Source organism: Stegostoma tigrinum, chromosome 2 (genome assembly GCF_030684315.1).
Source record: "Stegostoma tigrinum isolate sSteTig4 chromosome 2, sSteTig4.hap1, whole genome shotgun sequence".
Classification (NCBI taxonomy): domain Eukaryota; kingdom Metazoa; phylum Chordata; class Chondrichthyes; order Orectolobiformes; family Stegostomatidae; genus Stegostoma; species Stegostoma tigrinum.
This window is the reverse complement of record NC_081355.1, coordinates 136,832,322-136,853,702: the sequence shown is the minus strand read 5'-3', so window position 1 is coordinate 136,853,702 and position 21,381 is coordinate 136,832,322. Positions and strand designations below refer to the sequence as shown.

Below are 21,381 nucleotides of genomic sequence, written 5' to 3'. Positions count from 1 at the left end.
CATTTTGGAGGGAGTAACAGAAATAGAGAGCACTGGGCTCATGGTAAGATTCTTGGTAGTGTGGATGAGCAGAGAGATCTCGGTGTCCATGTGCATATATCCCTGAAAGTTGTCACCCAGGTTGAGAGGGTTAAGGTGTATGGTGTGAGGTTTTATTGGTGGAGGGATTGAGTTGAGTTTTGAAGCCACGAGGTCATGTTGCAGCTGTACAAAACTCTAGGGAGGCCACACTTGGATAATTGCTTACAGTTCTGGTCGCTGCATTATAGGAAGGATGGGGAAGCATTGGAAAGGGTGCAGAAGAGATTTACCATGTTGTTGCCTGGTATGGAGGGAAGGTCTTATGAGGAAAGGCTGAGGGACTTGAGGTGGTTAAGAGGTGGCCTAATAGAGACATTCAAGATGATCAGAGGATAGACTGGATGGACAAAAAGAGAGAGCCTTTTTCCTTGGATGGTGATGGCTAGCACATGGGGACATAGCTTTAAATTGATGGGTGATAGACAGGACAGAAGGCAGAGGTATGTTCTTTACTCAGTAGAGGGGGGATGGAATACTCTGCCTGCAACAGTCGTAGACTCGCCAACTTCAAGGGCATTTAAATGGTCATTGGATAAACATATGGGTGATAGTGGACTAGTGTAGGTTAGATGAGATTCAAAATCAGTGTCACAGGTCAACACAACACTGAGGGCCAAAAGGCCTGTGCTGCGCTGTACTGTTCTATACTCTAAAATATGTTTACACTGGCCATCTTAATTTCTACGATTCCAAGGCTTTGAGCTTTCTAAAAAACTTCAGATTCATAGACATCCTACAGTGGGGAAACAGGCCATTCAGCCCACTAAGTCCACAGCAACCCTCCGAAGAAGAGCATCCCTCCCAACTCCCCTCCCTGTCCTTGTAACCCTGCATTTCCCATGACTAACACACCAAACATGTAGATCCCTGGACATTGAGTAATTTGGCATGACCAATCCACCTAACGTGCACATCTTTGGACAGAGGAAACTGGAGGACCCAGGAGAACCCATGCTTGATTCGTTTCTTAATTTGCTGTTTTAAGATTTTTAGTCCCTGTTTACCCTTCTCCCATTCCAGATTTATCTATTCTACTGAATTTGCTATCAGTCAAATGGATTTCATTTCAAAGCTTGAGACCATGAGGTCTTTCAACTCAAATGTTTCCTTGTGTTGACTTAGACAGTTCCACAATGGACAGTTGTAACTAATAGTTAGCGGAGAAACCTGTATTATGGCAAAGATGAAAGATGAAAAACAGAATTTTTCTGGTCACGATTATGAATATTGCAGAGAACACACAGCAAATTGACTTTACAATTGCTAACTCAATTTATTTTTCTTAAGCTACATTTTCAAATGAGACAGTTTTGCATTGTGACAAAGAAAAATTAAATTACCAATAGTTTACATGTAAGCTTGATTCCAGTTTGTATCGCAGCATTTTAAGACAACAAAACAAAAAACCCCCTCAATGCTTCCAAAAGATTTCTACTCCAAAAGCAGGTTCTGCCATTACCGCCCCTAATAAATCCTCAATTGTCCACTGCTGTTAGTGTAATTGGTTACAGTACACAAAATTGCAACAAGCTGAAGTAAATACAGCAGTAGGTATCATGGCCATCTCCTGCTTTCATAACTGCATTACATGCCAACAGACAAAAGGGGGTCATTATGATTAGCTGCAACAGATTGTTAACAATTCAGTGACAATTGTCTAGTACTGTTGCGGCATTCACAATACATGGTGTAGTTTGTTATTCTGTGCAACTTTACTGAGGTGCAACATATTAACAATAATTGTTTCATGTTGGCCGTTTACTCATTTTTAGTGCTTGACCCACTGTTTCGAAATCATCCCACTGAGATAACACCAGTGCAAAATGACACAGCAACTTATGCAGATGTGACAATCAATGCAATTTCATATTCAGCTGTCATGGAAATAACAGTACCCACTGCAACCTCCTGTTCTGATATGGTCAAAGTTCCCTGCTCCAGTAGGAGAAATCAAGTAATTGTGTGCCCTTCACAAAAAAAAACAGCAAATAATTAACAGTGCACTCACACTTATAGCAGGATGCTGAACATCACAAAAAATGTACCAGTTGGCTACAAGATAATGAATTGGTTGTGATCAGCAATTCTCACCAGATGCAGCTGTTGATCACCATACTTTCAGCAGCCAAGCAAATTAACCCACAGTTGATTTTAACCCAATACAAGTTGTCAAACTGCTGCACACTAGCACCAGGGGAAAAAAGTACTTAGTAAAAGAATGCAATGGCACAACTGCTTGACTATTTTCTACCATTCAATTGTATCATTCGTCTGTACATAATTTCATCTTGTTTGATGTGTGCATTTTAATGTTACCTGAGATGTTAATTAAGATTTAAAACTAATTATGCAAATCAACAGGCCAACAGAAGTTTTAGTACCTGTTTTATTAGTTACTAAGTTTTTTTTGGAGGGGGTGGTAGAAAGAAGGGTAGGAAAGTGAAAAACTGAGGAGGAGAGTTAGTGGGAATTTTGTCATATCTGCCATTTGTTTACTGTTGCATTTCCCCAATTTCCCCTTTTGCAGTGAAGGCAGAATCAGTTCAGCACACCAGGAAAACATATCCAGACTACAAACACTTAATTTTTTTTGCTACATCCAGCTCAACAGCAACATTGAGGATATGCCAACAATATCAATATTTTTATATCAGTTTTTTTAAAGGTACCTTTTATATGTTCTGATTATTTACAACTGTACAAGCAAAGCACACACTTCCAAGTGCACAAGTTTAATACAGTATTGACTATTTTTGCATTTACAGGGTTTTTAACAATCTGAAAAAAGGATCCAACTTTTAAGATCTTTCATAAATTATATTACAAAAAAATGCTATTTACTGCTAGTTCGCACACATCTGATTTACCCAGTAAGACTAGTGACAGTAGATGTAACTGAGTAACTTTATCTTGCCCAATCCAACCCTCTGGGGTCAGTTATAACATCTAAACCTGTCTCATACAAAAGTTAAGGCAAAGTCATTTTCAAGTTTAAAATGAAATTCAAGTTTCTCATTTTGACACTGGATGGAAATTAATTTATCGCATGAAAAGAACATAGTTGTTGAAATAATAATACCCTTTATGGAATAACTTACCCATTTTCTCCTATGACCAGCAAGCTTGTAACTAGTACTGTACTGCCATATCTTTTGAGCAGTTACTTTAGTCTGGGTTACTATGACAACTAGCCATAGGTTTTTTAAAAAGCCAATACTTTCTTCTTGAATAGCAAAACAAGAAGCATCCACGTATTACCTGCAACTTAGATGGCAGTAGACTCAGTGCACACTTTCTTTTAAAATATATTTCAAAAAGGACAACTCAACAACTAATCTAACATTTTCCACAGCAGAGATGAATCACTATTAGAAAAACAACTGGCAATTAGACAAAAAAGGTGAAAATTAAATTCTACTCCAATCTTCAATTCTCACCCCATTTCAAGTACTTTACAATGTACCAATTATAGGAAAGTGCCAGTGTATTGACTGGGAGTTTCTCTTTAAAGAAAAAAGCACTTGGAAATGAACATTAAAAATAAAAACATTGCCACCTGCTTTAGAGCACAGAGGTACATAAACCAGTCTTTTGTAGTGATTCATAATCACTATGTTACATGTTAGACAGTAGCCCTACTCTTATTCAAGATCAACTGACTGCTATTGACAGTGCAAAAGTAAACTGAAGCATCAAGATCAACAGAAATCTATATAACAGAAAAGGAAAGAAAGACAGCTTGTGTTAAATCTACCATCCAGGTTATGACTCCAATCACTTCCCACTAACACCTAATTAATGGGTTTGAGTTTTTGTACTTCAAGCCACTACCCTATATTAAAAAAAATTATATATGTCAGCATTCACACACTGATCACACTGTGCTAAATAGATGTGTAGAACAGAAAATCACTTGCAACACTGCTCAACACCATGGAAGTAGATCCAACATTCACTGCTCCCCCTTTATTCTTGTGTAATTACAGCAAACAAAATCACACTGAACAAAAAAAAACCACATTCTGGCGCACAGCATAATGTTCATGCCAGTTTGCTGATCATGGTTCCATTAATTCCCCCACCTTCAAATGGACAAAGAATTTTCCCAATCCACAACTGAGCAAGAGATTAGTTACAGTAGACATTATGCAACATTTCACCAACTACTGAAAAGTTGTAGCCTAAGGCAAGTAGTATTACACTCTCTCAACAAAGTGCATTTTGTTGCCTTTAAGCCCTTTTCCAGCAACCCATTATTTCAACAACCTCTGTGCTCTGATTGGAGACTTGGGCAGGGAAGGGATTTACACTTGAACAGACCAGACCTTTTTAAAAATCAATGCCACAATTTCAGCACCTTCAGTTAGGTGATTTTGGGGGTGTGTGTTGCTCTTTATTTGTACGCTTGATGCCCTGAGGGGGTGTTCTGCGACCCGATTGTCTTCGCTGGTCTCTAGGCTTCCCTGGGTTTGTCTTTCCAATAGGTAGGTCTTTATTTTTAGATTCTTTGTCAACTGGGTTTTCAGGAACTTTTTTGTCATCCTTGTTGCTAGTTGCAGTGTTGGGTTTTTGCTCCTTCTGTGGTTGTAGTGTTAGAGATTCTCTAGCGCTTCTCTGGCAAATCTCAGCATAACTCGGCTTTCGAAGTTCCTGTGAAAGGCAAATCAAAAAAAGTATGAAAAAATCTCTTACATGAATAATTGCAAGATTTTTACATGGTTTAAATTCAGTAGTGATTAGCACAAGCATGGAGCTCTCCAAAGCATTTCTTGTGTCCAGTTTAGTTCATTAAAGTGGTCATAGAGCCATAGTGCAGAAACAGACCCTTCAGTCCAAATCATGCACATTGACCAGATCTCACTCTGACCTAGTCCCATATGCCTCTAATCTGGTCACCCTTCTAGACGGAGGCAGCTTTTGGACTTGGGACAGTGCACACAAGATTTAAGGGGGATGCTGCTGGGGTTGGAGCGTGTGTGTTATAGGGACAGACTGAATAGGCTGGGGCCTTTTTTAAACACACTATGGAGCATTGGAAGCAGAGGGGCAACAGAGTGGAGCTTTGTAAGGTCATGACTGGCATAGATGGGGTGAATAGTAGGGTATTTTTCCTGGTGTGTGGAAGCCCAAAGCTAGAAGGCATGGGTTTGAGTTGAGATTTGAAAGGGACCCGAGGGGTTCCTTATGAGTGGTGCATGTGGCAAAAAGAGATGCTGGAAGAGGACGACGTCGGTGCAGTTTCAACATCTATGAAGATGCAGGATGGATGTGTTAATAAAAAAGGTGTAGGTATGTTAGCTGTTTCTTTCTACAAGAAATGGAAGACTGTGAATTGCAATATTTTAAAACATCAAGGTCTTGCACTTCAATACTTCAGGGTATCCTGAAGTGCTTTTTAAAAAAGTCAAAAAGATAACTTTTGAACTGTAGTCACTGTAATGTCAACACACTACAGAAAGGGTGCACAGAAACACTTGCTGGTCTCAAACAGTATCATGAGACTTTCCACTTCCTAACAGGCACAGTGTGGACCTTTTGTTCAATTATTTCTGAAAGAAGGTACCAGACATTATAGCAGTCTCAGTGCTGTAACAGAATCAGCCTAGATTCCTGAACTTGTTTTTAAATTTAGCTTGTACTCAATTTCTTAACTCCTGCAAGGGAGCTCTCAAAGAAAAAACAATGCCACTTGTGTACAATTTGCCAAATTTCAACAATGACAGTTAATTACCTCAACTACTCAGCTGCAAATAGCAAGGTTAATAGGCATTTTTAAAAAAAAGAACCCATACATTTAAAACCAAACAGCTCATGCTGATCCCAAATCCGAGTGGAATACAGTCACACGTACAAGCAACCACTCCTCTGCAAATGCTCGATTCCTTCCAGGAAGTTTTCCAAAAAGGTGTAAACACTTGGAAGGTCGACTCCCAAAGCAAAAACAAACATTCCACCTCCACAAACAAATCTTAGCAACCTTTATGCCAATCATGTAGATGGACTCGAGGGTCCATCTTCTCCATTAAAAGATATGCACTCAGTGTATTTTGACTATCATACAGAAGTTAAGATTTAATGATTCCTTAGGGACACAGGCACAACCTATAATCATCCTTGTAGCAATAGGTTTATGCATGGCTGTGCACTGCAGGAGTAGAAAGCAGCAATACCAATATTCTGATCGGAATACATGCCTGTAATTAACATGCAAGAGCTGTGAATAGTCATTTAATAACTGTCAAAGAAAAATTATTTGGTTTTTTGTTGAAGAAAAACAGGTTTTAAAAAGGTCTAAGTCAGAATCCAAGAGTTCCGAGCAACATTTAGAAAAAGTCACATTACAGTGCTAAGGTAGTACTGATCACTACGTATGACTATCAGGAGGTCAATGACAACAGCCCGTGGCTGCCTAACTGTCACACAAAAGTTGTCCACCAGGGCCCGGTTACCAAGTTCTGTGGTGATGGCAAAAGGGCTGCAAATCTTAAGTCCCTAATCAAGAATTTACACCTGTACTGGGATTAGTGACTACGCAGCAGCATGTTACTACGCATCCTCAGGGTGCCCTCTGCTCACTCCAAAACTGATCATTTGTCAGGTAACTGTTCTTAAAGAGAGGGAATGTTGAATTTGTATTCAACTCCACCCAATCTGATGGTCAGTTTGAGTTGAGAAAAATTAAAGGGATCCCACACAGCAGGGGAAGATGGAGGAACAATCTCTGGCTCCTGATGGCCATTGTAAACTGCACCTACTATAATTGTGTAATGGCCCCTCACTGTACAAAACAAATGCTTAGTCTTATCAAAAACCACTAATAATTAGACAGGCTCTCAGATTCAGAACAGAAAGTAAGGTCAATGACAGCACTGCATTTAACCATCCAGAATCCAGAGACAAGCTGTCTCATTTTTTCCACAGCTGGGACCTCACTACACAGGTCCCGAAGGAAGATCAATATTTCAGCCCTAAACTAGAAAGGAATCCCAAATACAACTCAAATCTGGAGAATCTTCACATAGCCAACTTAACTGCCAAGCAATGGAAGAAAAAGTCAGCTAAAATTCTGTACACAAATCAGTTTTAAGCATCAGTTACCAGGATCAGTAAGTGAAAATTACACAAATCGTTTTCCCTATAATAAAAAGGAGCCTTCACTGACTGTTAGAATGACTGAAGGTAGCAGCATTCCAACAGCTTATGGTAAAACCCAAAGACAAATCTGGAAAACAAAGCCCAAGAGATGCAACAATGTACACAGACTGTAACAGAAGCTTTATGAAACCAAACAGCAACAGGCCAAAATTGACAAAATCCATTTCACACTCAGGACAACATTTGCAAACTCTCAGAACACAGTAATTCTAACTACTCAGCCACAGCAGTGGTAAGATACTCTCCAAGATATCCACCCATACACTGAAGTGGAACATGTGTGCAAATGATCAACAAGAGAGCTGCAAACAACTAAAAAGATCTAAAGACATTTGATTTCAATCACTTTATACTGAGGACTTCAACACTGATGCTCACACAAAATTCCAATAAGTAAATATTCTCCTGAATCACTTTTGTGCAACTGCGGCAATCCTCCCACATTAGTGTGGCCTTAGGCCTTCCATGGGAAGGCTTTAACATGGATTGGTCGCCCCGACCCCCACCACTTCACCTTCCTTGACTATTTAAGAATGAGCAAAACAGAATTGAGGGGTGGCGGTGAAGAGATGAACACCTGACAAACCAACCAACAGTATCAGTCCCACACAGTCAGATCTGGAGGTATTTTGTTTAAATGCTTGTAGAACTGGCATCAAGGACACCAGTGTTTTGTAATCCTCAATGATTCAGGAAAAAGGGTCAAGCTAAAAACTGGCAGATTTTCAAGCTCTTCAATGCTGACTAAAAGGATATTTTTTGTATAGGGAATGTGAATAGCCAATGTTTATTCTCCTGGGATGGAGAATCTTACTTGGACATTCAGTGGGCTGTCAAGAGTACATAGAACAATACAGTGCAGAACAGGCTCTTCAGCCCTCTATGTTGTGCCTACTTGTGAACTAATCTAAGCCCATCCCCCTACACTATCCCATCATCATCCATGTGCTTATCCAAGGACTGTTTAAAAGCCCCTAATGTGGCTGAGTTAACTACATTGGCAGGTAGGGTGTTCCATGCCCTTACCACTGAGTAAAGAACCTCCCCCTGACATGTGTCTTCAATCTATTACCCTCAATTTGCAGCTATGCCTGCTCGTACAAGCCGACATCCTCCTCCTCGGAAAGACTCACTGTCCACCCTATCTAATCCTCTGATCATCTTGTATGTTTCTATTAAATCCCCTCTTAGCCTTCTTCCCTCCAATGAGAAGAGACCCAAATCCCTCAGACTTTCCTCATAAGGCCTTTGCTCCAGACCAGGCAACATCCTGGTAAATCTCCTCTGCACCTTTTCCAATACAAAAAAAGCAATCACATTGCTGTAGATTTGCAGTCACGTACAGGCCATACCAGGCACAGAATACTGTCTTTAAAAGGAATAATGTGGAGGTACCAGTACTGGACTGGGATGGACAAGGTCAGGAGTCAGATGACATCTATTGGTCCAACAGGTTTGTTTCAAATCACAAGCTTTGAGCATTGCCCGTCAGTGAGGAAAGAAGCACACAGACACAGAATTTGTAGCCAGAGGGATCAAAAGATGATACAAATGGTGTGAGTGGAGTGTTGAATAAGTCCCTGCAGGTGATCCAAAGGTATTAGATGGTGAGAGTAAAAAGGGGCCAACAGGTGAATAACAAGCAAAGGAATGACATACAATCTGATTAAACAAAGCAGGGATAGTTTCAGAAAAAGATTAAAAATAAGCTGGTACTGGAGACAAACCAAGTGACTGGAAGAACAGTGGGTATTAGGGTTGTAGGCAAAAGGGCCTAACCAAAGTAAATCGGTGACCCAAAACTCTACAAAACTAGAGGGATCATAATTTACCAAGGTGACAGTATCAAAACAGGAGAGTAAAGGCAGGTTTTACAGGGAAAAGGTGGTGGGGTCACATGTAGCACAACATGAACCCAAGATCATGGATGATGCCATCTTCACTCCTCAGGCATCCCAGCCGAGGGACACTTCAGTGATCAAGGACATTTAGCTTTTAATCTTCAATTAATCTTTCACCAAGATGGCCTTTGAGGTACACAATGCAGAATCGCTGAGCGACCATGATCTTGGCTTCGTGACGTGCAACGTGACCCCCCCCCACCCCCCCCCCCCACCGCATTGTTCTGTATTTGCAAAATCTTACTTACTGTCCTGCTTTGACACAACCACCCTATGAATTATGATCTCTATTTTAGTTTGTAGTGTCCTGGATTACCTATTATCTTGTTTAGGCCATTGGCATACAACACCAAAACCTAATGTTATTCCTGTCATTTGGTTTATCTGAAGTTTACCTTATTTCTAATTTTTAAAAAAAAAATGCCTGCTCATTTAATCAGATTACAGGTCATCCTTTGCTTATTATTCAACCATTGACACTTTACTCACTGCCCAAAAGTCTTGAGCAGCTGTAGGGACCTATTATTCAGGCTGTCAACACTCCACTCACCATTTATGATTTTTGATCTCTTTTCTGTCTATAAATTCTGTGCCTTTGTAGTTTTTGCACTTCAGCTAACAAAGGAGCAACACTAAGAGCTTGCGATTCCAAATATAATTAAGTAGAACCTGGTGCTGTACAAATTCTGACTTGTAAAAGCAAGGCAATGAATCAAATGGAGTTTTAGGCCAATTAATAGGCAATTAGAGTTTGAGACTAGCATTTTTAATTCCAGATTGGTCAGAAATGTCATTTGCCATTGCAGACGGAGAACCTGTGTTCCTAAAAACATCAGCCTGGGGTCCTGCAATGGTGAAATAACATAACCACAGCACCAACATCTCCATGTGTGGTGATGACAATCTATACACTAGCAATTAGCTGACAATTACTTGAGGTACAATTTGTCAAATGTTGAGCTGCTGACAGATGGGAGTTTAGTGCTAGCAAAGTAAGATTTATCTATTTTGGACTAATAAAGGACAGATCAGTATACTTTAAAGATTGGGGCAGCTTCACATGCTTAGATTGTAATACCACAAGGTGGTGCACAGTTTAAATCAAAAAAGCAAATGGAATGTTCCTTTTATGTCAAAGACTGGAGTACATGGATAATTTCAAGTTGTGCCTGAAATTAAGCTCGCTTTCTCTAGACTTTAGATGGTTAAGGGGTAATCTGTTTGTAGTCTTCAAGATAAAAAGGGGAAAAAAAGGGCAAATCAAGAACTTGGGAGCACAGCTGGAGAATGAGGGCCAGACCATTTGAGGAGATATGAGGAATCAATCATACAAAAGGATTGTAGAGATTTAGAAATGTTGCACAAGTGACAGGATGCAGGATCAGTTAACGTTAAAATCAGAGGTAAAATTTGGTTGATTATGAATCAAAGGAGCTAGGCCACAGATCAGCCTGGATTTCATTCAATGGTGAGGCTTGAAGGGCATTTTCACAATATTCAGGAATAGACAGATGCAGAGTATCTCTTGTACATAGCATTCACACAATCAAGAACGACTTACAAATTTGGCAGTGAGTGAACAATGACACTACAGTTACTCATGCTGTAGATGTGTCTATGCTAGTCACTTCAGTTTTGGCATGGAGGCTTTTAAGGTACCAGGTTTCCACTCAGTGTTTAACACTTAAGGGCAAGAGACCTTGGTGTTGAATAACCAGTATTGTGGATTGTAATAGTACTGAAGCTAACACACAGACTTGAATGATGCACCTGGATTGGCAGCATCAAGGCAGTGACAGTCATATTATGAAGAAAGATTGTGAAGAGTTTGGAAACAAATAAACTTAAGTTTACCAAATTAAAATGTGTGGTTGAGTTCAGAATGCAAAGAAGAGTTCCTGGTTTTGTTCATTTTTCTTGTACTTGTTTGGCAAAGATCATGTCAGAGACTCCTCTGGGATCCCTCAAGACACCAGCATCTCTAACAGAATTTCCTCAGCTGCAGGCAGGAGGTATCTCTTAAGGGCAACAGCAAGATACTTAAAACTTATAATACTTAATAATTATGTCCCTCTGACACAGGCAAGAAGGGGTAAGACAAAGGAACCTTGGATGACAAGAGCGGTGGAGCTTCTTGTGAAAAGGAAGAAGGTAGCTTACATAAGGTGGAGGAAGCTAGGATCAAGTTCAGCTAGAGAGGATTACACGCAGGCAAGGAAGGAGCTCAAAAATGGTCTGAGGAGAGCCAGGAGGGGGAACGAGAAAGGCTTGGTAGAACGAATTAGGGAAAACACAAAGGCATTTACACTTGAGGAATAAGAGAACAGTCAAAGAAAGAGTAGGGCCGATCAGGGATAGCATAGGGAACTTGTGGGTGGAGTCTGAGGAGGTAGGGGAAGCCCTAAATGAGTTTTTTGTTTCTGTCTTTACGAAAGAAACAAACTTTGTAGTGAATGAAACCTTTGAAGAGCAGGTGTGCATGCTGGAATGCATAGAGATAGAGGAAGCTGATGTGCTGAAAATTTTGTCAAACATTAAGATTGACAAGTCGCCAGGCCCGGACCAGATTTGTCCTCGGCTACTTTGGGAAGCGAGAAATGCAATTGCTTCGCCGCTTGCGAGGATCTTTGTATCCTCGCTCCACTGGAGTCGTACCTGAGGACTGGAGAGAGGCAAATGTAATTCCTCTCTTCAAGAAAGGAAATAGGGAAATCCCTGGCAATTACAGACCAGTAAGTCTCACGTCTGTCATCTGCAAGGTGTTAGAAAGGATTGAGGGATAGGATTTATGACCATCTGGAAGAGCATGGCTTGATCAAATACAGTCAACACAGCTTAGTGAGGGGCAGGTCATGCCTCACAAACCTTATTGAGTTCTTTGAGGATGTGACTAGAAAAGTTGATGAGGGTCGAGCTGTGGATGTGGTGTATATGGACTTCAGTAAGGCATTTGATAAGGTTCCCCATGGTAGGCTCATTCAGAAGGTCAGGAGGAATGGGATACAGGGGAACTTAGCTGTCTGGATACAGAATTGGCTGGCCAACAGAAGACAGCGAGTGGTAGAAGGAAAATATTCTGCCTGGAAGTCAGTGGCGAGTGGTGTTCCACAGGGCTCTGTCCTTGGGCCTCTACTGTTTGTAATTTTTATTAATGACTTGGATGAGGGGATTGAAGGATGGGTCAGCAAGTTTGCAGACGACACAAAGGTCGGAGGTGTCATTGACAGCATCGAGGGCTGTTGTAGGCTGCAGTGGGACATTGACAGCATGCAGAGATGGGCTGAGAGGTGGCAGATGGAGTTCAACCTGGATAAATGCGAGGTGACGCATTTTGGAAGGTTGAATTTGAAAGTCGAGTACAGGATTAAGGATAGGATTATTGGCAGTGTGGAGGAACAGAGGGATTTTGGTGTGCAGATACATAGATCCCTTAAAATGGCCACCCAAGTGGACAGGGTTGTTAAGAAAGCATATGGTGTTCTGGCTTTCATTAACAGGGGGATTGAGTTTAAGAGTCGTGAGATCTTGTTGCAGCTCTATAAAACTTTGGTTAGACCGCACTTGGAATGCTGCGTCCAGTTCTGGTCGCCCTATTATAGGAAAGATGTGGATGTTTTGGAGAGGGTTCAGAGGAGGTTTACCAGGATGCTGCCTGGACTGGAGGGCTTATCTTATGGAGAGAGGTTGACTGAGCTCGGACTTTTTTCATTGGAGAAAAGGAGGGGGGGGGAGGAGAGGGGACCTAATTGAGGTATACAAGATAATGAGGGGCATAGATACAGTTGATAGCCAGAGACTATTTCCCAGGGCAGAAATGGCCAACACGAGGGGTCATAGTTTTAAGCTGGTTGGAGGAAAGTATAGAGGGGATGGCAGAGGTGGGTTCTTTACACAGAGTTGAGAGAGCATGGAATGCGTTGCCAGCAGTTGTGGAAGCAAGGTCATTGGGGTCATTTAAGAGACTGCTGGACATGTATATGGTCACAGAAATTTGAGGGTGCATACATGAGGATCAATGGTCGGCACAACATTGTGGGCTGAAGGGCCTGTTCTGTGCTATACTGTCCTGTTCTATGTTCTAAAACAAAATAACTGCAGACACTAAATCAGGAACAAAAACAAAGGAGGTGGAAACACTCAGCAGGTCTGGCAGCATCTAAGGAAAAAAATTAGTTACCATTTTTGGGACAGTGACCATTCTTCAGTTCTGAGGAAGGGTCACCAAATCAGAAACGTTAATTCTAATTTCTTCTCAGATGCTGTCAGACCTGCTGAGCTTTTCCACCTACTTTTGTTGAAAAAGATACTTTTGATAGTTGCCTCAGTATAACTTATCTCCCTTCTTAAAAGGTGGCAGCAAGGTTTACATTCATGAAGGCAAAAGCGAATTATTTTCACTTCCAAAACCTCTAGGAGCACATGGAATTTTGATGGACTTTGCTAGAATACCAGTAGGGCTGCAGACTTATTCAGCATCCTGGGAGACACCCAAAATGCTGTATTAAACTGTCAAATTAGTCTTCAGGAAGCAGCTATTGAACACCGGGGCGACATGGTGGCTCAGTGGTTAGCACTGCAGCCTCACAGCACCAGGGACCTGGGTTCAATTCCAGCTTCGGGCGACTGTGTGGAGTTTGCACATTCTCTCCATGTCTGCAAGGATTTCCTCCAGGTGGTCCAGTTTCCTCCCACGGTCTAAAGATGTGCAGGCTAGGTGGATCGGCCATGCTAAATTGTCTCAAGTGTTCAGGGGGATGGGTCTGGTTGGGATGCTTCAAGGTCGGTCTGTACTTGTTAGGCCGAAGGGCCTGCTTCCACACTCTAGGTAAAATCTAATCTAATCACATACATGGTCGTATCAAGTTACAGAACCATACTTCGTATCTTCCACTTGTCTGTGCTAGATTGTCCCACACTACATTAGCATTAAATTATCAAACACACTACATTGAAATCAAACTTATATCCTTAAATCTGCCAAAATTCATTTTAAATAATTTCAATATTAAAAATAAAATGAAATAAATCCATCTACTCAAATCAATATGGTCCAATAAAAATCACCAAGAGCAAATACAAGGGTCGTAAACGTAACCAGATCTTTCAATAATTCATGTTTTTCATACACTGTAGCTTCTGGTGAGCACTGTATGATCCAGCCACTTGTTCATACCTGCAACTTTTCATTCAATTTTAGCCTCAGCAGAAACAGCTACATGCCAGAAGCTTGGTCTACTCTATTTAAACTTGTTCACTGGTCAAACCAAGTGAAACAACGTGCATCTAAATATATAGAAATTCTTGGTAAAGCAAAGAACTAGGTTAAGTTTGAATTTCACTTTACAATTCCAGCTGACACCACACTGTATCCTCTAAATTCAAGGAGGCTTCAAATAATTTTATAAATGTAGAACTTTTGCATCATGGAAGAGATCACCACACAAGAACAAAGGATTCCCTGGTATTAGCATTCCTGTCAAGACATTTAACCACCTCAGCTATCCTAATAGAGATTGGTTTCCTGGGTTATTTCAGAGGAAAATTAAGTGATACCGCAATGACAAAGGTTAACTAGGAGTGTTGTCCGCTTTCTCATGAGATTAGTGACCTAATAGGGATTTTTTTTAAAAAGAAAATCTTTATCATCACTTTCACTTGTATTGAATCTTTTCTTCAAAAAAAAAGCTCAACCAATTCCCTTGTGTTGGGTTACTGAAATACACGAGTGTAACAACAGTCCACCTACATAAGCACTGCATTCCTGTACCCCAAATTTCATTCTAACTTTAGTGACTGTTACTACTATATTAGACAAATATACTCCAAGATGTGTTATCCAAGATGCAGATATAAATCTATTGCTGGGATATCATGGTTAATAGTACTAAGTCTTCCACTGACTACTTTCACATGGGAAGTGTCTACAGCCACCAGAAAAGCTGATTAACATTCTAAAAATGTCTTCAATCTCAAGTGAGTGATTCTAGCTATACAGATTTTGCAATGTACAACTAAGATGATTTTTGGCAGGGGTGGGCAGTACAGAACTATGAGTAGAAGAAAAAGCAGTAAAGTGCAGGGGGTGGGGCCGGAATAGTTCACACCAGCTGAGGGTGGAGAAGCTGCCAAGAGTCATGTCAAGGCAGTCTGTGGTACTGAATGAAAGGGAGATGTGACACATGAAAATTTACAATACTTGTGTTTTTTGGACTGCAAAAATGGAGAAACAAAAAGATGCAATCAAGCACTTGACGCACATGTACTGAAGTGAATTCTGCAATAAAGAGGCGGTGTCTAGTTATTAGAACAATGGGCTGTAGAAAAACTAACATGTTATGTGACTTGTGTGCCAAAACCCTTAATTCTCAGTATAAACACACCCACAAAAACTTGGCTACTCTTATACCCATCCAGCTAGCCTGCCTCAACTATGTTGTACTACTGTCATAAATTTCAAAAATACACATCCCCACAATGCAATTGTCTTCAGGCTTTAATACTAAGGCCAACATTTTATTAAACACACCTATGGGACCAGGCATGTGCCACTAATCCAAAGATCCAGATACTTTTTATGGAAATATCCATTAAAGCACAGTTACACTTGATTTACAGCATTAATCATGAATAATAATGCAACTTCACCTTAGATAAAAGGATACCAGTGGACAGCCTTCTCACTTGCACCCTCAACTGACTTCTCAAATTTGCAGAGGTTGTGACCATACAGTAAGTGCCTGGTATTTCAGGTATATAAAGTTTTTGCCAGATTAGCAACTATGCCGGGTCATAAAGTGCTAGTTAAACAAAAATTTGCTGTAGTTAGAAGAAGAGCCACTTTAAAACAAAACGTCAAGATCATAGACCATAGAATCCCTACAGCGTGGAAACAAGCCGCTCAGCCCAACATGTCCACACCGACCCCAACAGCATTCCACCCAGACTCATTTTCCCTGCTAAAACCCACCTAATCTGTACATCCCTGAACACTAGTGTAATTTAGTATGGCCAATCTACCTAACCTGCCCATCTTTGGACTGTGGGAGGAAACCCAAGCAGACACTGGTATAACATGCAAACTCTACAGAGTTGCCCGAGGGTGAGAGCAAACCCAGATCCCTTGGAGCTGTGATGCAGCAGTGCTAGCCACTGAGCCACCATGCTACCCTAAATTACGAAAAACAAAACCAAACAAGTTCTGTCGATTAAAAGAAAATAAATTGCTGGGAAAACTCAAGTCTGGCAGCATTTGGACAGAAAGCAGACTTAATGAATTAGGCCTAGTGACTATTCTTTAGAACAGCCCTGAGTTTTCCCAATTTGTTTTTTTTAAAAAAAAGTGTTGTGACAAAAAAAGTGCTGGATCTGTGCAATACACAATGCTAAAAATTTAGCTTTGCCACCTTCCCAGATCATACCAAAAAAATCAGTAGGATGCACGATTTAAAGACCACTATGACGAATAAACAAGAACTATTTTTTAAAAATAAAAGCAAACCAAAACATTTATCTAACGTATTTGCTGCTGTAAATATCAGTGCTACTTGCCAAACCCCACCACTTTAAGCTATTGAAGTCTGCCTGGGTAGGTCTTGAGTTTAGAAGGTGCCTTAGAATTGTGCACCAAGGAGCATTTAACAGATAGAGGTGCCTAATCAATAGGGTAATCTTCACCGTTTCAAGGACATGCATCGTCCACTGACTATAGCCTCACTTGAAAGCAGTTTTCCAGGAGTTGAATATGCAAATCAAAATGTCACTGATACTGCATGCTTACACAAATTTCTCAACATTTCCTGGCCCTCAACATTAGCTGTTGTGCCAAGGTGAAGCAAGTCACCTCAACAAAACCCAGAAGTGAAACAAGTGGAGAATTCCATCCTATGACTGGTATAGAACTGAAAATCTAAGACTGAAATACCATGTTGGTAATTAACCCTTCAACATACAAAGCACACGATAGGTCATATATTGAAGCCATAACATTAGCTGTCAAGACTTGTCTATCAGAGAAAAGAGAGACATCCGTATTTAAAATGTAGGATACGTGTCTAATTAATGCTGGTTTCTGATATCAGCATTGCAAATCCATTGGAATGCAAAGTCAGTTAAGCCTGGAATGCATAGGTAAATCTGCCTGCAATACAGTAGTTAAAACATATTTAATCACCCATTTTGCTACTCACTGATCAACAGTATGCCCTAGGCTTTAAAATTAGAATCTAATGTCTTGGATTTCCTAAATGCTCCTGCATCTGATTCAACTTGGGCTTTGCAATCATTCACAAAGAATTAACTGGGTTTGCTTCCAGTTCCAGTAGAGTTACTGAACAAGCAAACAAACAAAACAGTTGGATTAAGGATTAGCAATACTAGCCCAAATCCTAAATTTTAGTTTGTTAAATAAATTGCACAAGAAAATAAAGCTGATAATTTGGGCTGCCAAATAAAGCTATCTTGCTCAGCATTGTCATTTGGGAAGGAAATCTGTATGTTTACCTAGTCTGATCATGTAAACCCTGTTGCTGTGGGGTTACTCAAGTGATCTGAAAAGGTAGAGCTAGCCAGTTGTCAAGATTTAGTTTAACACCATCTTCCCAAGGGCATGGCTTAAATGAAGGAGAGATCATGCCTGAAAAATTTCACTGTTCTTAGTAAGAAGCAGGATAAAAAGGAGAACAAGATGACGTAATATTGATTTCTAAAGGCATTTAAATAAAAAGGTACCATATAAAGGATACTTTATGATCAGATAAAAGCCTACAATGTTGAGGATGGTACATTAGCATGGAGGGGGGAATTGGAAGACAGCACTGAGGCCAACATTTTCTGGTCAGCTTCCTGTAACTAGGAGGAGTAACACATGGATCAGTGCTGGGAAAAATTCTTTACAATGTTTATTATTAGTGACTTAGATGAGAAAACAGCAATGTACTGTAGCCAAGATCACACGACAAAAAGTGGGAAGGCAACTGGCAAGGGTGATAGTTGTCTAAATCCAAAATGGGGAGGTGAGGGCCTCGTGGTATCATCACTGGACTGTTAATCCAGAGACCAGGGTTCGAACCCTCCCACAAAAGATGATGGAATTTATACTCTTAAATTCCAGATACTGAATTCAATGATGACTGTGAATCCATTGTTGGGAAAAACCCATCTGGTTCCCCAATGTCCTTTAGGGAAGGAAACTGCCATCCTTACCTGGTCTGGCCTACATGTGACTCCAGACCCATGACAACTCTCAACTGCCTCTGGGCAACTAAGGATGGGGAATAAATGCTGCCTAGCCTGCAATGCCCTCATGCCATGAATAAAATAAATTGACCAATTGGGCCAAAACTTTGCAGATGGAATATTATGTTGGAAAATGTGGTGTCACATGTGGGCAGGAAGAATACAAAAGCTGAGTATTTTCTAGACATTACTGCAAGAGTTCTCAGGGAATGGTCTCTGGCCCTATGTTGAGCTGCTGCAGTGGCTCTCTTGATCCTGGGCAGTGGGGATATATAAATGTCAGTAAAACAGTGTTCACCATTCACAATGACTCAGACACTGAAGTAGTCCAACTGTGTTTATAGTAAGATCTAGACAATATTTAACTGTTACATTCGCAGAGTCATCAGGCAATGACCATGAATCTAAATGTTACTCCACAACATGGAATAGCATGACCATCAACTTCCTGGGGTTTACTATTGGTTAGAAGCAGGACTGGTCCAGCCATATAAAGTGCAGCTAACAGGTCAAGGGCTAGGATTTTCAGTGAACAACAGGTCTGATTTCCCAAAGCTTCCCCATAAAGGTAGAATTCAGGAGCGTAAGAGAATACACTCTTCACCTGCCTGGATGGATGCAGTTCCAACACAAGCAGCCTGACATCATCTAAGACAAAGCACCCAGTTTGACTGGTACCACACCCACAAACATTAGCTCCAACACCACAATTAAGATACTATCCACAAGATGCTCTACAGAAATCAGCTAAGGCTCTGTAAGTAGGACCTTCCAAAGAGAGAACCACCTTCACAAAGTAACAAGTGGGAGCAGACACATGGGATTACCATCTATTGCAATTTCACCTCATCCTGACCTAGAAATATATTGCTATTCCTTCAGTTGCTAGGTCAAAATCCTTGAAATACTTTCCTAACAGCAATGTGGGGACCTCCAAGTAGGTTATGGCAGTTTGAGAATAACAGTCCAGAAGGAGGCAGTTTAGCCCACTGCACCTATCAGTTCTATTACCTGCTTCCAATATGCTGCTGTTTTCCCCTATTCCTATACACACCATTGCTATCCAAAATAAATACCCTCTTGAATGCCTCAATTGATCCTGCCATATTTCCACTTTCTATACCATGAAATTTGCAGTGTCAAAAAGCAACCCATCACCTTGGCCTGATTTGCACATCAAATCTATGCCCACTTGCGCTGTTTCTTACAGAGGATTACATGCAGGCAAGGAAGGAGCTCAAAAATGGTCTGAGGAGAGCCAGGAGGGGGCACGAGAAAGGCTTGGCAGAAGGAATCCGGGAAAACACAAAGGCATTTTACACTTACGTGAGGAATAAGAGAATGGTCAAAGAAAGAGTAGGGCCGATCAGGGATAGCATAGGGAACTTGTGGGTGGAGTCTGAGGAGGTAGGGGAAGCCCTAAATGAGTTTTTTGCTTCTGTCTTTACGAAAGAAACAAACTTTGTAGTGAATGAAACCTTTGAAGAGCAGGTGTGCATGCTGGAATGCATAGAGATAGACGAAGCTGATGTGCTGAAAATTTTGTCAAACATTAAGATTGACAAGTCGCCAGGCCCGGATCAGATTTGTCCTCGGCTGCTTTGGGAAGCGAGAAATGCAATTGCTTCGCCACTTGCGAAGATCTTTGCATCCTCGCTCTCCACTGGAGTCGTACCTGAGGACTGGAGAGAGGCAAATGTAATTCCTCTCTTCAAGAAAGGAAATAGGGAAATCCCCGGCAATTATAGACCGGTAAGTCTCACGTCTGTCGTCTGCAAGGTGTTAGAAAGGATTCTGAGGAATAAGATTTATGACCATCTGGAAGAGCATGGCTTGATCAAATACAGTCAACACGGCTTTGTGAGGGGTAGGTCATGCCTTACAAACCTTAGAGTTTTTTGAGGATGTGACTAGAAAAGTTGATGAGGGTCGAGCTGTGGATGTGGTGTATATGGACTTCAGTAAGGCATTTGATAAGGTTCCCCATGGTAGGCTCATTCAGAAGGTCAGGAGGAATGGGATACAGGGGAACTTAGCTGCTTGGATACAGAATTGGCTGGCCAACAGAAGACAGCGAGTGGTAGTAGAAGGAAAATATTCTGCCTGGAAGTCAGTGGTGAGTGGAGTTCCACAGGGCTCTGTCCTTGGGCCTCTACTGTTTGTAATTTTTATTAATGACTTGGACGAGGGAATTGAAGGATGGGTCAGCAAGTTTGCAGACGACACCAAGGTAGGAGGTGTCGTTGACAGTGTAGAGGGCTGTTGTAGGCTGCAGCGGGACATTGACAGGATGCAGAGATGGGCTGAGAGGTGGCAGATGGAGTTCAACCTGGATAAATGCGAGGTGATGCATTTTGGAAGGTCGAATTTGAAAGCTGAGTACAGGATTAAGGATAGGATTCTTGGCAGCGTGGAGGAACAGAGGGATCTTGGTGTGCAGATACATAGATCCCTTAAAATGGCCACCCAAGTGGACAGGGTTGGTAAGAAAGCATATGGTGTTTTGGCTTTCATTAACAGGGGGATTGAGTTTAAGAGTCGTGAGATCTTGTTGCAGCTCTATAAAACTTTGGTTAGACCGCACTTGGAATACTGCGTCCAGTTCTGGGCGCCCCATTATAGGAAAGATGTGGGTGCTTTGGAGAGGGTTCAGAGGAGGTTTACCAGGATGCTGCCTGGACTGGAGGGCTTATCTTATGAAGAGAGGTTGACTGAGCTCGGTCTCTTTTCATTGGAGAAAAGGAGGAGGAGAGGGGACCTAATTGAGGTATACAAGATAATGAGAGGCATAGATAGAGTTGATAGCCAGAGACTATTTCCCAGGGCAGAAATGGCTAGCACGAGGGGTCATAGTTTTAAGCTGGTTGGTGGAAAGTATAGAGGGGATGTCAGAGGCAGGTTCTTTACGCAGAGAGTTGTGAGAGCATGGAATGCGTTGCCAGCAGCAGTTGTGGAAGCAAGGTCATTGGGGTCATTTAAGAGACTGCTGGACATGTATATGGTCACAGAA

At 41.2% G+C, this 21,381-nt stretch overlaps 1 protein-coding gene across 4 annotated transcripts in view; it reads right to left on the bottom strand.

Annotated features, from left to right (window-relative positions):
• Nucleotides 1-1,359: 1,359 nt before the first annotated feature.
• The window catches only part of larp4b (La ribonucleoprotein 4B), a 123,338-nt gene continuing 103,316 nt past the window's right edge, over nt 1,360-21,381 (bottom strand). For all 4 annotated transcript variants that reach the window (XM_048559039.2, XM_048559027.2, XM_048559017.2 and 1 more), the window contains one exon: nt 1,360-4,731. In XM_048559039.2, the coding sequence (XP_048414996.1) occupies nt 4,441-4,731 (291 nt within the window). In that variant the 3' untranslated portion in view covers nt 1,360-4,440. The remainder of the gene's footprint in view (nt 4,732-21,381) is intronic.